General features: G+C 37.4%; 1 protein-coding gene across 2 annotated transcripts in view; it reads left to right on the top strand.

Annotated features, from left to right (window-relative positions):
• Positions 1 to 10,969: 10,969 nt before the first annotated feature.
• Positions 10,970 to 17,500, top strand: part of LOC106870125 (opioid-binding protein/cell adhesion molecule homolog) — a 63,116-nt gene continuing 56,585 nt past the window's right edge. The window contains exon 1 of one of the 2 annotated variants that reach the window (XM_089361064.1): positions 10,970 to 12,108. In XM_089361064.1, the coding sequence (XP_089217190.1) occupies positions 12,060 to 12,108 (49 nt within the window). In that variant the 5' untranslated portion in view covers positions 10,970 to 12,059. The remainder of the gene's footprint in view (positions 12,109 to 17,500) is intronic. The other variant, XM_089361062.1, reaches the window with a different exon arrangement.

Genomic DNA, 17,500 nt, shown 5'->3' with positions numbered 1-17,500 from the left:
CGACTAGGGTGGTCACTCTCACCCGGCAATGGGCCGAGAGGAAGCTATCCCTAAAAGGTCGGGCGGAGGTGGCGAACGCGTACATTGCATCCGTCATCGAATACCGTCTGACTGTCGTGCCTTGTCCCGACCCTACCATCACCAAACTGGAACGCATACTCTTCCGTTTCTTGTGGAAGGGAAGCATTCCGATGGTTAGGCGATCCATTTGCTGTCAACAGCCGCTAAATGGAGGGCTGGGTATGCCGTGGTTGATGATGCGCAGACATGCGCTGAGACTGCGACATCTCCGGCGCTTCATAGACGACGGTGAACAGGTGTGGTCGCCGTTTGTGCGGCGCGCTTTCCCGCAGCTCGTATCCTTAGCCGAACTGCAGTCGTGGATTAAACAGAGACCTAGGCTCGGCGAATGGCATCGCGAGTGTCGCGTTGCTCTCAAGCAACTCTGCCGTCCGGGACCAATCTTGTGCAACTTTAATTCCACAAAAGCGTTCTATAGAGGATTAGTGGAGGGGAGGTGCGACGACGATCTCGGGCAGAATCTGGGCGTCGACGAGGAACACCTGACCCGCCTGTTCAGGACAACTTTCGGGCCGGGACCTATGGACAACCACCAGAGATCCCTGGCCTGGCAGTGCTATCGAGAAGCATTACCCGTTCGGGATAAGCCTTACAGGCACGGTTCGAGAGCGACGAAACCGTTCTGCACGCAATCGTGCAGTGTCCAAAGATTTCCGACCTGTGGGCTTATGCCAAACGGCTGCTGTCACGTGTGGGACGAGTCCGCCTGTCAGCCGAATCTATTGTGCAAATTGCTCCACCACCGTCCCTCAACAGGGAAGGCAAGGCAGTGTTAATCATACTGGTGGCCATGGTGAAAGAATGTGTGTGGTGGACCCGAGCGAAAGGATTAGAGACGAAAATTTACCTCTCTGGCCAATCGCTCATCAACTTTTTCAAGTATCACTTGAAAAGGAAGGTGAGAATAGAGAGACAGTTTTTGTCTCATGAAAGTTTCATTAAAAGGTGGGTGAATGTAGCAAAGATGGTGCGTGCGAGTGACGATACCTCTTTGAGCATGATCCTATAAATTGAGAAAAAAAAAATTAAAAAAAAAAAGAGAGAGAGAGAGAGAGCACTTCGCTCTCATGTGTCTATTCCCTGCTGAGGTTACCATGGTCTTTTCCGTAGGCTTTTCTCTCCATGGATAAACCTAATGTTACCCCGTTTTACACAATTGACATTTTCTGTGATATACGACACCCCCTCCCTTTTTTGTTTGCCCCTACCGATCCCTTTTGATCGGATTTTTTATTTTTATTTTTATTTTTATTTTTTTAATTTTAATTTTTTTTTTTTAAAGAAGAGCTCTACAGCTGTATTTGTCCCCTCTGTGTGCAGCCCTGTGTGGCTAATAAAAGAAAGAAAGTTATCTATCTATCTATCTATCTATCTATCTATCTATCTATCTATCTATCTATCTATCTAACTGTCTGTCTGTCTTCCTCCTCTCTCTCTTTCTATATATATATAGTTAAGGCATCATCTTTGGGTCCCGTTTATGGGCTGGTAGTAGTGGTTATGGTAACGATGGTGGTATCTGCATATATAGGTCTTGTATTTGTATTAATATATATAAGCATGTACATTTCCTATATATATATATATATAGCAATAAGAAAATAGAGGGGAATATAAGGTGCTCATTAACTTGCAGACACTGTATTCCGTTGATTAATCTGTTTATTTTATAACTAAATTGACAAAAAAAAAACAACAAAAAACACACACAATATACACACACTTATGACATACCATGTCATATCAACAATTAAGATTTCAAATTTAAAGGACATTTAGCAATTGGAGAAGGATATATATATATATATATATATATATATATATATATATATATATATATATATATATATATATATATATATGTATATGTCTATACACATATATATGTCTATACACATATATGTGCGTTTGTATATATGTATATATATATATATATATATATATATATATATGTAGATATAAATATATGTATACATATATATACACATACGCACACATACATACACATATATGTATGCATATACGTATATATATCTATATATATTTATAGATATATGTATATGTATGTATATATATATATATATATATATATATATGTTTATATATAAGCATGTATATATATATATGTTTATATGTTTATATATATATATATATATATATATATATATATACATATTTGCATATATCTATTAAGTTTAGTACATGCACATAATCTATCCATACACACATACACACGCACATAAACACACAGATACGCCTATACATAACGACCTACAAACATACATAAACACAGTAGAGCCAGCAAGACTACTACTGTTTACATTCTGTTCAGTATTTATGTTACATTACTAGACTCTTTCAGAAACTTCTGTCTCCATACCAGTGCCCTTGTGCTTTCGACAGTGGAAGGGATGGGATGGTGTTTTCACTTTTAAGATGTCTGTTATCTGATCATTTGTGCTTCCATGTTTGTATTACCCTGTTTTGTTACTTAGTCCATGATCTACCCATATTATATTGACCTATAATCTAAGTATTCCAGCTACGGCCATCCAATATCTGTCTGTATGTATGTATAGGAAAAATCCAGGGGAATAATTATAAGGAAGCTAAATGTTGTTAAAAGTGTCTCAGGATTTAACACCGGGATAAGTCGTATTTAGTAGAAGACTTCAAGATATAAATGGTTTAACAACATCCCGAGCGTTCGTCTCCTTATTCTATCTTCCTATACAATCGCTACTGTTTTCACTGTAAGTTTTCAATCGCTATTTACAAACAACAACGACAAATTACCGAAAGAAAGAAATCCACAATTACTGATGAAAGTAATTTCATATATAATTTACTGACAGAAGTAACTTCATAAATTTCACTTCAATCCGTATACTTCGCTAAATTTGCCTACAACTTTCTTATTACCTTTTGCAACGTCTTGTGGTTTTTTGTTGTTGACGGAATTACTAATAATTCTGGGGTCGATGTAATCGACTTAATCCCTTTGTCTGTCCTTGTTTGTCCCCTCTATGTTTAGCCCCTTGTGGGCAACAAAGAAATAAGAAACGTTAGTACGCCGGGCGAAATGTTTAGCAGTATTTCGTCTGTCTTTACGTTCTACGTTCAAATTCCGCCGAGGTCGACTTTGCCTTTCATCCTTTCGGGGTCGATAAATTAAGTAGCAGTTGCGTACTGGGGTCGATCTAATCAACTGGCCCCCTCCCCCAAAATTTCGGGCCTTGTGCTTAGAGAAGAAAAGAATATCTTTTGCTCTGATCCACTGTTTATTACTTGTTCAAAATCTTAGGCTATCTTCAAAGGACTTCTTTTCTTAAGTGTATCGGTGGAGAAGGGGTAGTAATCTTGACATATTTAGGTACTTGCTGACTGGCGGGATTGATACGGGAGCGATATGTGGACTGGAACGTGGTGGTCAAGTCACGTCTGCAAGACCAATAAAAAGAGAAAAAAGTGTGGGCGGGTGTTCTTTTGGGCCCGAATTCTTGTAATAGACTGAACTTGATCAAGGTAACCAAAGTCTACTCAATAATGTTAAGCAAAGCAGTGTGTTAAAGGTTCTCTAGAGAATGATTTTAGCATCAATATACTGATTTCTGTGAAGGTAATGTGACCTAGGTGTTAGAACCGTCTGCTCACGATCGTTAGGCCAGTGTTAAAGTCTCGGAACCGGTGGCACATTGTGTCCTTGAGCTGGCACTTCATATCACGTTGCTCCCGGTACATTATGCTGAAAATGAGTATCAGTACCCAATGGGAGTTAGTCATGCGACGGTTCAGGAGGGAGCCTTGTATTTTTAGCCTAAAGGTTTGGAAATCTGGGCAAACCCAGGCCCCCATAAATCATTAGGATCAAGGAAAATGTCTTTTGCAGCTGATTTCTAATATTGTCTAAAAATTTATCCGGCCTCTGCATGGCAACGAAATGTTTTGCATAAGGTAAGGATTGCAGATTGATATATAATCTAAATTTGTTTCGTTATTAATCTCTCATAGCACAATATTAAGGCAGCTTAAATAAAAGGTAAATGTGATGGATTGATTAGTCATTGCCTGGTAAAAGCTGTCTTAATCAAAAAATAGTCAGGTAGAAATAAATCTGGAAGAATAATGATAATAATAAAAAAAACAACAACAAAAAAAGTGGAACTAATATCTGCAACGAATTTTGATTGGAGCTCACTGCCTAAACTGATGATTTGGATCTAGGAATAAATGCCACACGTAATTGGATTCTCTTTGAAGTAATTACACAGTAGGGAATTAATCTATCCTATATTACATCTACACAAACTTGCGGAGAAGCAATTTTAACATGTCATTGTGTTCCTGTCACATGCTCTCTCTCTTCTCTCTCTATCTTACACTGCTAAAACCTGCCAAGTTCGCCAATAAAACCACTCGTTGGCATAAACCTCACTCCATATTTACATACGTTGACCAGTCATTCCGGATATTAGACTAGCTGCTTCGTGCTAATCCATTATTTTCTTTTAACCTACGTTCTCACATTTCTCAGTAATAGTTAACACGGTAGTGGATCAATAGATAGTAATATATTCAGGATCTTTTTGCTTTATAAATACAGTTCGTGCTAAACGCAATGCTTTTCAATGCATTGCGTTTAGCGGCTTAAATTTTAAAGTATGAGATATTGCGCGTATGCAGTATTGTGCATGTTGAAAGCTAACCAATCAAGATCTCTCTTGATATAAGAGCCGTGTGTTCGCTACTGGATTTCAGTTCTATTATATGAACAACGTGATTGAATAAAACGATCACCGATCACCGAACATCGATCTCTAGATTAATATAAAATCGAAGAAAAATAAAGCTGTAAAAAACTCGAAGTAAACACGCTGAGATAAAACATGCTCCCCCCACCACAAAAAAAAAAACAAAAAAAAACAAAAAAACAAAAACTAAACAACTTGTGTATGATAGCTAAATAATCCCTGGTATGGTGTGTGGGGTTAACAAATATGCATCGTAAACACATGGTTCAGAGTTCGATCACAACGCGTGTGACCTTGGGAAAATGTTTTCTACAAAAGCTTTCGCTTGGGAATGGAATTTGACGGAAATTGCGTGTAATGTAATTGTGTGTGTGCGTGGGGGGTGGCGGAAAGGGTGTGTGTATGAGTGTCTGTGACCTTGTTCTTTTTGTTACTCTCATCCTCGACGCCAATGGGTCTTGTTGCTAACTTCAGCCATACATCATCCTACATCCTGCATCTCTCGTCCTTCGACATCACTCCTCCGTCTCCTCCATTTTCTCATTTCTAATTTTCATCATGCATTTCAAGTAATAAGACCACTATTTTATTCTTTTGTTAACACAAACCATCACAATTTCTCTCTAATTCCACTGTTTTCTTATTTAGTGTGTGTTTCTTGACTGACTGCGTCGCCGTTGGACATAGCTACAAACTCGTCTAGTATAATGTGTTGCCCTTAACTGTAATGACTGGAAATCATTATGATCATCAAGTGAAAATGAAAGTAATAGTGCCGGAAGAAGTCATAAATGGATTATGTTGATCGTTAAACTTGATGTTTAAAAAGGTTTGGTCGGCGAGGGTGACTCAACCATATTGGTAAAAGCATTAAAGTTTGTAACATGTAGGATAAGAACAAAACACTAAAGATGAAATTACATCAAATACTTGCGCTTCTACATCGTTTATTTTTTTTTTCCATATTCTGTTAATATTGGTTTCAACTTTTGTCACAAGGACAGCAAATTCGAGGGAGCGGGTAAGTCAATTACAATTGCTCAATTACTTCTTATTTTATCGACCCCCAAAAGGATGAGAGGCAAAGTCGACTGCGGTGGAATTTGAACTCAGAGAGTAAAAGACGGACGAAATATCACTAAGCATTTTGCCTGGCGTGCTAACGTTTCTTATTTCTTTATTGCCCACAAGGGGCTAAACGTAGAGGGGACAAAGAAGAACAGACAAAGGGATTATATATATATATATATATATATATATATATATACTTGATTAATAAGAGAGACGGAAGATGGAAGATACGAGAATGTTTATTGATCACTAGAATTGTTTCGATCCGTCTAACATCGATTCCTCACGGGTGGGGTACTGAACATCTGGTTTAGGTGTATCCGTCAGTGTAGATGTGTCCCCTTAGGAGACGAGATGTATCTCGTTAAAATAGCATATATATATGTGTGTGTGTGTGTGTGTGTGTGTGAAGGCGCATGGCTCAGTGGTCAAAGTGTTGCAATCAAGATTGCGAGATCGTGGTCCGATTCCCAGACCGGGCGTGGCGTTGTGTTCTTGAGCAAAGCACTTCATTTTACGTTGCTCTGTGATCATTTCGTCATTACTTTACAGGTAATGTCAATTTGAAGGAGGGAGTGAGCTTATGTCTACACAAACATTTGATCACTATAAACAAATCATCTGTGTGGCTGTTCGATAAGAAATTGTCGAACCCTCGTACGTCGTCTAACGACGGGAGAGTCCTTCATATGTATAATCTTACGTAAAATTTACGCTTTTCCGCTGTTTAATATTCCCCTTCTCAGCTGTTTCCCTATAAATCCAAGCCACATATTTCTCTAAACGTGTACAGAATACATTTCCAGCGAGGACAGATTGATATTTAAGGTCCCGCAATATTTTATTCCAATTGCAAACACATATGAAATGAAATTTTAGTATCGCAGATCGAGAAATACTGGTATAGTTGCTTAAACAGATACCACTACTTGAGTGGATGTCTATTTAATGCAGACCTAAGAAAAACAAAAATTTAAAGTTTACCTCGTTGGGACTTGAGAAGGCCAGTAACTTATACGACAATGTGCTTTGTCAAATGCTCTACGACACTGCCAATCAAATTATATTTTGCTGACACAACAACGAGTGAAATAGAAGTATATTTGTGTTGTCTTAAGTGTTATAATCATTGTTGGCTCTCTCAGTACTATTATAATAGAAGGCCTTTCTATTTATATATATATATTGCACAAGAGTTTTCGTAAGAGGACTTGAAAGTAGGAATGGCTACTTATAACCATAGTGTCTTTTAACGTATAATACATGAACCTATATGTATGTATGTATGTATGTATGTATGTATGTATGTATGTATGTATGTATGTATGTATGTGTGTGTGTGTATGTATGTACGTATGTATGATTGTACGTACGTATACATAAATGTACATACACACATATGCATATAGAAATATATGTACGAATGCATATATGCATATATATATATATATATATATATATATATATATATATATATATATATATATATATATATATATATATAGATATGCAGGGCAGGGAATCGTCAATTAGTAATAAAATTAATAATTAACAATTTTGCCGGGTAGCTCAGTATGAAAAAACCTTTTCGGTAAACAAATACCTGCAGATCAGAATAGAGTATTCTTTACTCTTAACTGTGAAACGATCGTACTAAATTAACTAAAGGCAAGTTTTTTTACTCTTCTCTACTGTTTTTTGTTCTGTGTGTATCAAAAATATCGCTATCAATCTGGAGTAATAATTTGTAGTTTTGAAATCAGTAGTTCTTTGACTGCTATTTCTGAATTCTCAGTATGTTGGAGAAGCAGGTTACTGTCAATCCCTATATATTTATGATTATATATATATATATATATATATATATATATATATATATATCCCTAACATACATAAATTACATATACATATATCACTAATATACATAAATTACACACACAAACACACACACACACACACACACACATACATATATAAATAATAAGGGTGGCTTGTTCACAATTTTACAACCGAAAGTCACTTTAGTGTACATCTATCTATCTATCTATCTATCTATCTATCTATCTATCTATCTATCTATCTATCTATACATACATACATACATACATACATACATGTCCGACGAACGGACATATTTCTGCTGCTTTTAAATAAAGCACATTACTCTACCTCTGGTATTTGAGTACTCATTTTTCTACCTTGTTTCACATTTATGTGCTTACCCCGGTACGCACACACACACACACACACACACACACACACACACACACACATATATATGTATGTATGTTGTGTATATGTTTGTATGCCTGTGTTTGCCCTTCCCCAACATCGCGGGCCCACGAGCCTGGCTAGGCTATAAAAGGCGCATTTATTGTATATATATATATATATATATATATATATATATATATATATATATACATACATATATATATATATATATATATATGTGTGTGTATGTATGTATAGCACGGGAGTTTACAGTTTCCGTCTACCAAATCCACTCACAAAGCTTTAATCGGCCTGAAGCTATAGTAGAAGACACTTGCCGAAGGTGCCACGCAGTGGGACTGAACCCGGAACTACTTATCACACAGCCATATTCAAGTTTTTTTTTTTTTCTGTTAAGCTATATATAAAAATAATACAACATAGAACTTGAAGGATTACTCAATGCTTTTATTAGAGAACATATTCATTATACGTTCAAAAAGGAAAGGTTGCCTGTGACTTCAAAGTTTCTGTTTGCATGCGCGCGCACGTGCAGGTATCTGTTTACTTATTGTTCCTATTTAGCAATGGAGGCGCAATGGCCCAGTGGTTAGGGCAGCGGACTCCCGGTCATAGGATCGCGGTTTCGATTCCCAGATCGGGCGTTGTGAGTGTTTATTGAGCGAAAACACCTAAAGCTCCACGAGGCTCCGGCAGGGGATGGTGGCGAACTCTGCTGTACTCTTCCACCACAACTTTCTCTCACTCTTACTTCCTGTTTCTGTTGTACCTGTAATTCAAAGGGCCAGCCTTGTCACACTGTGTCACGCTGAATATCCCCGAGAACTACGTTAAGGGTACACATGTCTGTGGAGTGCTCAGCCACTTGCACGTTAATTTCAAGAGCAGGTTGTTCCATTGATCATATCAACTGGAACCCTCGACGTCGTAAGCGACGGAGTGCCAACAACCTATTTAGCCGAAGGTGTTCCCTGATTGAGCAGACATATGACCAAAATCATTGTTGTTGTGACCGTTTTATTGTTTTCCTATATATTTGTAGAATCAGATTATTCAATGTATCATTTCTTAAAGAGTTTGATTGTATGGCCCAGTGGTTAGGGTGTCGGGCTCACAATCATGAAGTAGTGAGTTCGATTCCCGGACTGGGTTGTGTGCTGTGTTCTTGAGCTTTAGTGTTCTCAGCTGTAGAAATGACTTGCAGCGTCACTGGTGCCAAGCTGTATCGGCCTTTGCCTTTCCCCTGGATAACATCAGTGGCGTGGAGAGGGGGAGGCTGGTATGGACGACTGCTGGTCTTCCATAGACTTGTGCCTCGGAGGGTAACTTTCTAGGTGCAATCCCATGGTCAGTCATGACCGAAGGGGGGGTCTTTACCCTTTACCTTTGATCGATATAAAGTAAATAATTATACACGTCGGCGTAGGAGTGGCTGTGTGGTAAGTAGCTTGCTTACAAACCACATGGTTCCGGGTTCAGTCCCACTGCGTGGCACCTTGGGCAAGTGTCTTCTGCTATAGCCTCGGGCCGACCAAAGCCTTGTGAGTGGATTTGGTAGACGGAAACTGAAAGAAGCCCGTCGTGTATATGTTGTCAAGCGTGGTGGAGCACAAACAGAAACTGATACATTCATTCATGTATCTATATATATCTACATATATATGCATATGTATTTACACACACACACACACACACACACACACACACACATGCACATATATATACACACGCAATCGAGATTTTCACTTTGTGCGTTGTACTAGATTCACTCTCAAGACATTATTTGGCTCTGGGCTATAACAGAAGACACTTGTCAAAGGTGTCGCACAGAGGGACTGAACCCCCAAACCGCGTGTTTGCAAAGCGAGGTTCTTACCACACAGCTACGCCCGTGCCTTTATATTATTCTACAACCTAACAATATGATGGACATATATCCTAAAAAAAAACATAAGCTGTTTCTTCTTAAATGGATGGAGGTCCGAAACACACAACCAACAGTTCTCTCTGTCTGTGCCTCTCTCTTACTCTCTCTTTCTCTTTCACTCTTTCTGTCTCACTCTCTCTGACACACAGACAGACTTGCTTTCTTATGAGGCGATCTTAGTCATCTCCTGTCTTCCCATTCCTCCACTTCCTCCTTACTGCTTTACCTCCTCCTTCTACTCTTACACTCCCTCTGTTTTTTAGTTCCTCTTGCAAACCCACTTCTCTCAACCATTTCGCTCTTAACACCATTAAATGTCAAATTTGTTTGTTTTTCTACGTTACACACCCCTCTTTTCCTCCTTTCGCCTAACGTGTGTATGTGTGTATGTGAGTTCGTGGATGTGTGTGTATGTATGTTTGTGTGGTGTGTATGTATATATATATATATATATATATATATATATATATATATATATATATATATATGTATATATATATATATGTATGTGTGTGTGTGAGTGTGCGTTTTAACCAAGCCACTGACGTATACACTCAGCAAAATGCAAGGCATATTAAACGCATTAATCACATACACACACAAACATACACACGCAAGCATTCATACACACACACTCACATATTCACTTACGACTGTCGAAATCTTACACACAAGAGAATGCGGACATATATATATATATATCCATATATATATACATTGCACATACACATGCATACACATACTCTCACACATACAAAGTGACAACTATTACATTTTCGCACCCTTCGCCTCCCTTTTCTCTCTCTCTCCCCCTCTCATCTCCTCCCACTTTCTTCTAATTTCTCTCACTTTATCTCTCTCTTTCTTTTTTTTCTTTTCTTTTTTGTTTTTTATTTGGCCCTTCCGTCTCTGCGTGTATACACAATACCATACTTGGATTCAGAATACATACATACATACATACATACATACACTCACACATATACATAGACTTATACGCATCTTTCTCTCTCTCTCTCTTTCTCTCTCTCTTTCTCTCTCTCTTTCTCTCTCTATATATGTATATATATATATATATATTTCTATATATTTACATATACATTTATGTATGTATCAATACACACACACACACACGCTTGTGTAAAAATTCATTTATATATTTAGCATTTAAACACACATACAGACGCATACACATACACACACACGTACACACGTACACACACCTCACACTCAAAGACACACTACTACGTACGTACACATATACGCACACACACACACACATTCTATTTCAAAACTTCTTTCATTGTTTTCGGAAATTCTTTCCTCTATAAAGTTTTCGTTCTGTATGAGCCAGTCCTTGTCTCTTTGACTCGGTCTCTCTCTTTTCCCTCTCTCCTCCTTTCTGTCTTTATACACACATACACGTATATATATATATATATACACACACATACACACGTATCTATTATTTATATACTAGTGTTTTCGAAAGTTTAAGCGAAATATTGGTCATTTCATTAATAGATCTACGAAAGACGAGGAGCAAAGTAAGATCTTACGCCAAACCAGTCTGTTTTTGTTTTTGCATATTCTCTCGTATTCCTTTCCTAAATTGAAATTTCGTCGCAAGAACAAGTAAAAAGAAGAAGAAGAAGAAAAACAACAAAAACCACCGCCGACATTCAAACGATCACTACTACCACCACCACCACCACCACCGCCAATACCACTACAACCATGACCATTAATGACAACAACGAAAACACCGATTTGGGAGTTTTCTGCTGTGATATAAAACAATAGAATCATTCATACGTTTACCAAAATTTTCAAGAGAATTTATATATAAATATATTACATATATAAATATATAAACATATATTTATCATCCCGAAGTATAACAATATATATATATAAATATATATATTAGTTTCACTAATTCAAATTTTTCACCAAATATATCGACGAAAGAAATTTAACTGAAGACCCCCAAAATGCCACCAACGACAGCCGTGTTTTCCAGCTGGACAATTTTTCTATGTGGTATGTTATTTTTTTTTTATTATTTATTTCAAAGAAAAAAAAAAAATCTACAATAAGATATACTATTCTTAATACCCTAATATAGTGAGTTATGTTGTTTTATTGTAAAGATGTTAATTGAAAAAAAAAAAAAAAAAAAAGAAAAAACGTGGATGTTTCTCACTTCTTTGACACTGTTTACAGATATCTTTGAACGTTCGAAACGAGGTTGGGGTGGGTGGGAAACTCATCTCTCTACGTGGTTATTACATCTTATTGAATTGAAAGAGTTGTCGAAATCTGTCCCATTAATGATGCATCCGATTGCCTTAGAAAAAAAAATAATAAAGATATATTGAGTATGAAAATTGGAATAGCATGTAGTCAATTACATCGACCCCAGTGATAGAGCGGTACTTATTTTATCACCATCGAAAGGATAAAAGGCAAACTCGACCACGGTGGAGTTTGAACTCAGAGACAGACGAAATGCCAGTATGCACCACGTTAAGCGTGCTAACGATTTTGTCGGATCACCACCTTAATAATGGTAATGGACACCTCAATCACCAAGGACATCCTAGGTAGGAACCCCTCTCCTCTTCATTCCCTCTGGCCTACAAGTACATGTTCAGAGTAGGCCAGAATAATAATAAAAATAATAAAACAATATTAGAAACGTGGTCATTCGTTGTGCTAGATATAACAGCTAAATTTTCCTAAAATCACCACCCCCTATTTTCTTCTTAAAAAAGAAACAACAAGTTGGATAATGTCTTAGAGATCCCTAAAAAGGACGAAACACTTATGAATAGAATATCTTTCCGCAAAAGTTACCTCGGTAAAGGCTGACAAAAAAGTTTTAAAAATCCAGATTATTAAACTAACACACATTTTCATATGATAGTAATGTTTATGTTTGATTATGCAGTTTGTCTACGAAGTCTCAGATTCGATCTCAATGCGTGGACTCTTGGGTAAGTGCCAAATTTTATAGCGACAAGTTGAACTGTAACTTGTGAGTGAAACTGGGCAGATGGAAACTGCATAGAAGCCCGTCAGATGGATTGTACCTGTAATTTATTAGCTACAGCCTCGTCACGCTGATTCTGATTGAGAATCATGTTAAGGATACATACGGTTGTGTGAAGGTGTGTGGTTTAGTGGTTAGGGCAGTTGGACTCATGATCGTAAGAATGTGATTTCGATTCCTGGGCCGGACGATATGTTGTGTTCTTGAACAAAACACTTTATTTCACGTTTCTCCAGTCCACTCAACTAGCAAAAATGATTAATCCTGCGACGGACCGGCGTCCCATCCAGGTGGGTAGCTTATACACCATAGAAACCAGGAAACCATTCCTTACGAGTCAGGATGATTCGAGAATGTAACTTTACCTTTGTGGAGGCACGTGGCTTAGTGATTAGGGTGTTGGACTCATGGTCGTAATATTGTGGTTTCGATTCCTGGACTGGGCGATGCGTTGTGTTCTTGAGCAAAACACTTCATTTCATGTTGCTCCAGCTGGCAAAAATGTGTAATCCTGCAAAGGACTGGCGTCCCGTCCAGGAGGAAATACACCACAGAACCTGGGAAACCGGCCTTATGAGTCTATATGACTCAAGAAGGAGCTCTATCCTTTGTACACTCTATGACTGTGGAATACTCATCCACTTGCACATAAATAATCCAGGAGCAGGTAATTCGGTCGGCCGAACAACCAAATCCTCATCGTCGAATGACGGAGATCACCCTCCATTAGGATGACCGACAACTCATCTTACAGCGTTTGTTCTGGCTCATTACGTCCTCATTTCGAAATCACGCTGTACCTAACTTTGCCATTCATCACCCGAGGGTCGATTAACCCTTTAGCTTTCAGATTATTCTGTCAAGCATAATGTTTATTTATCCAAATTGGTTTGAATTAATCACACATTATCTCACTGCTTCTAGGTTTCAATGACGAGGTAGCATATATTTAGAATGACATTGTGTGGTAGGTGCGAGATGCCGAATTTGGCCAGTTTAGACCCGTTTAAATGTTAAAGTGTTAAATAAACTATAGGTCAAGTACACCTCTCCGCTAAAATTTAAATATACATATATAGAGGGAGGGATAGCTTTAGCTATTTCCGTACATGCTGAAAAATATGGATGATTTAACGAAAAACATCTATAATTCACCTTGATACGAATACGAGACGAACATTAAACAATATTTCAAAGTTACTGTGAATTAATAGCGTACTATACTTTCGGGTTTAACTTGTAAATTAGATAAATCAATAACAAAATCAAAAAATCAATTTAATTTAAATTATCAATTGTACCTTCCTCAGCACTATCGCTCTACATTTACGAATAAACATGAATAATTTTTTAAAATATTACCTTTTTCGTTTGCAGCAATCCGAATTTCAAGGTATAAAAATTATATATGCATATTTAAATTTGCCGCCAGGCAGAAGCATGTTGAAATCTGAAAAGGAAGCTTAGCTTTCTTTCACTCTTGTATTGTAATAATTTTTATACCTTGAAATTCGAATTGCTGTGGACGAATGAGGTAATATTTTAAAAATTATTCATGTTGATTCGTAAACGTGGAGCGATAGTGCTGAGGAAGGTACAATTGATAATTTAAATTAAATCAATTTGTTGTTAATTGATTTATTTAATTTACAAGTTAAACCCCGAAAGTATAGTACACTATTAACTCAGTAACTTTGAAAATATTGTTTTGTTCGTCTCGCCCGCTGACAGCTCGTATTCGTATCAAGATGAATTATAGATGTTTTTCATTAAATCATTTGTTTTTCAACATGTACAGAAATAGCTGAAGCTATCCCTCCCTTCCTCTTTGTCTGTCTGTCTGTCTGTCTGTCTTATGTATGTAGGTGACTGACTTCTTTCAGTTTCCGACTACCAAATCTTCTCACACGTCATTGATCGTCAAGAAACTGAAGTAGAAGACACTCGTCCAAGATGCCATGTAGTGAGATTGAACTAGAAATCATATGGTTGGGAAGCAAACTTCATAACACACCGTTAGGCCTGTACCGATTGACATATATTAAGAAAATAAGAAGTTATACTTACTACTGATAATTATATAAGAAGATGATTACTAACTCCTGAATTAATTCGACCAGGAGGAATTATTGAGGTGTTTATGTGCCGAGATTTCATACAGTTTAAGATTCCACGAATGAATTTACATTTACATTCGACATTTAAACTGGCGATATCCACACAAAATATTCAACCTGCTTTATGTTCATAGGCGCAGGAGTGGCTGTGTGGTAAGTAGCTTGCTTACCAACCACATGGTTCCGGGTTCATTCCCACTGCGTGGCACCTTGGGCAAGTGTCTTCTACTATAGCCTCGGGCCGACCAAAGCCTTGTGAGTGGATTTGGTAGATGGAAACTGAAAGAAGCCCGTCGTATATATGTATATATATATGTATGTGTGTCTGTGTTTGTCCCCCCCCACCATCGCTTGACAACCGATGCTGGTGTGTTTACGTCCCCGTAACTTAGCGGTTCAGCAAAAGAGACTGATAGAATAAGTACTAGGCTTACAAAGAATAAGTCCTGGGGTCGATTGACTCGACTAAAGGCGGTGCTCCAGCATGGCCGCAGCCAAGTGACTGAAACAAGTAAAAGAGAAAGATACCAGCCAGGTCGGCCTCTCACAGCCACCCTTCAATGTCATTGTAGAAATAAAAAATCTCAGCATTGAAATTTGGAAGCTATGAGATAATCCATGTTTAATTCAAAACAATGCGAATAAATAAACACTGCATTTTATAGAGTAATCTGATTGTTAAAGGGTTAATCTAATATTTTTAAAAATTTTAAATTGATTTTCATTTTATTTCTTGCATTGATTCTCCCGAAGAGTAAATCGGATAAGTAAATCAAACTAGCCCGAGTTTCTTGTTTCTTTACTGCCCACGAGGGGCTACACACAGAGGGGACAAACGGATTAAGTCGATTATATCGACCCCAGTGCGTAACTGGTACTTAATTTATCGACCTCCGAAAGGATGAAAGGCAAAGTCGACCCCGGCAGAATTTGAACTCTGAACGTAGCGGCAGACGAAATACCGCTAAGCATTTCGCCCGGCGTGCTACCGTTTCTGCCAGCTCAAACTAGACCGAGTTTCTGGCGACCTAATTGATCAAGGAATTAGCAGTAGTTTTCGCTTAATTTCTGGAAAGTATGTGATTTCAGATTCAGTTTCACTCTGTGGAATCTTGTGCAAGTTTCTTCAATCCTTGTGAGTGGAATTCTGTAAGTAAAAAACTATACGAAAACCACCGCGTGTTATATCTATCGCGATGACGGGGGGGGGGGGGACAAACATAGACACACACAAATACATACATACATACATACATACATATATGTATGTATATATATATATATATATATATATATATATATATATATATATATATATATATATATATATATATATGTACAACGGGCTTTTTTCAGTTTCCGTCTATCTATCATCTATCTCTCTCTCTCTCTCTCTATCTATCTATCTATCTATCTATCTATCTATCTATCTATCTATCTATCTATCTATCTATCTGTCTGTCTGTCTTAATGCTTGTTTTATGTGGAATAAAAAAAAAAAATGAACATAAAACTGAAGTATTACTCAGTGCCTTTTAGTGGAGTACATATTTAACAATTTTTACACGGGAAAAGCTGACAGTAACTTCGAAGTTTCGGCGTCCTAACCGTAATCATAGACATCTTATAAGACGAGCAAGGTGTCTCTGTACTCGCCACTACATAGGTACTTAAACCAATAAATGAAGGCATGGTACAAGCTTTGAAGATGTATTTGCTTGCACGTGATATATAAGAGTATATGTGTATGCGTGTCGCTCGCTGTGGGGCAGTTAGCCTTCCCTGTTAGAACATGGACATGTGCTTCTTTGTGGCTAAGAGGGTTTTTTATCATTTATTTTTAGAAATGTAGGTGCAACTCTTCACTGTTAGTAACAGTTAGTGACAATTGAATTCTTCCTTTTTGGTTTTATGTTGCTTATAACTGGCTTCGTTATTTTATATATAGATATATATTGCCTATGTTTAAATTGAATGAAAGTGGTTATTAAGCTTTCACTTTCGGGAATATTTTTTTGTATGACTTAAAGGATTGGTCGCTGTTTAGTTACGTATTTAGGAGTTGTTTATAGATTTTACTTATTGAATTTACCGATACTGTTTTACATAGAGTAAATGTGTTTGAAAGTTATGGTTTCTTTGGTATGTTTGTTCCCAAATAACTCTTATTGTAGTGGTGTTGATAGGGTCGGATTGAATAGTACTGCTCGGGTGTCGAAACCATAATGATATCCGTGAGGCAGCTGATGATGGAGGGATGTTG

This window comes from Octopus bimaculoides, chromosome 12, assembly GCF_046866305.1.
Source record: "Octopus bimaculoides isolate indiv1 chromosome 12, ASM4686630v1, whole genome shotgun sequence".
NCBI classification, from domain to species: Eukaryota; Metazoa; Mollusca; class Cephalopoda; order Octopoda; family Octopodidae; genus Octopus; species Octopus bimaculoides.
This window is presented reverse-complemented; position numbering and strand designations above follow the sequence as displayed.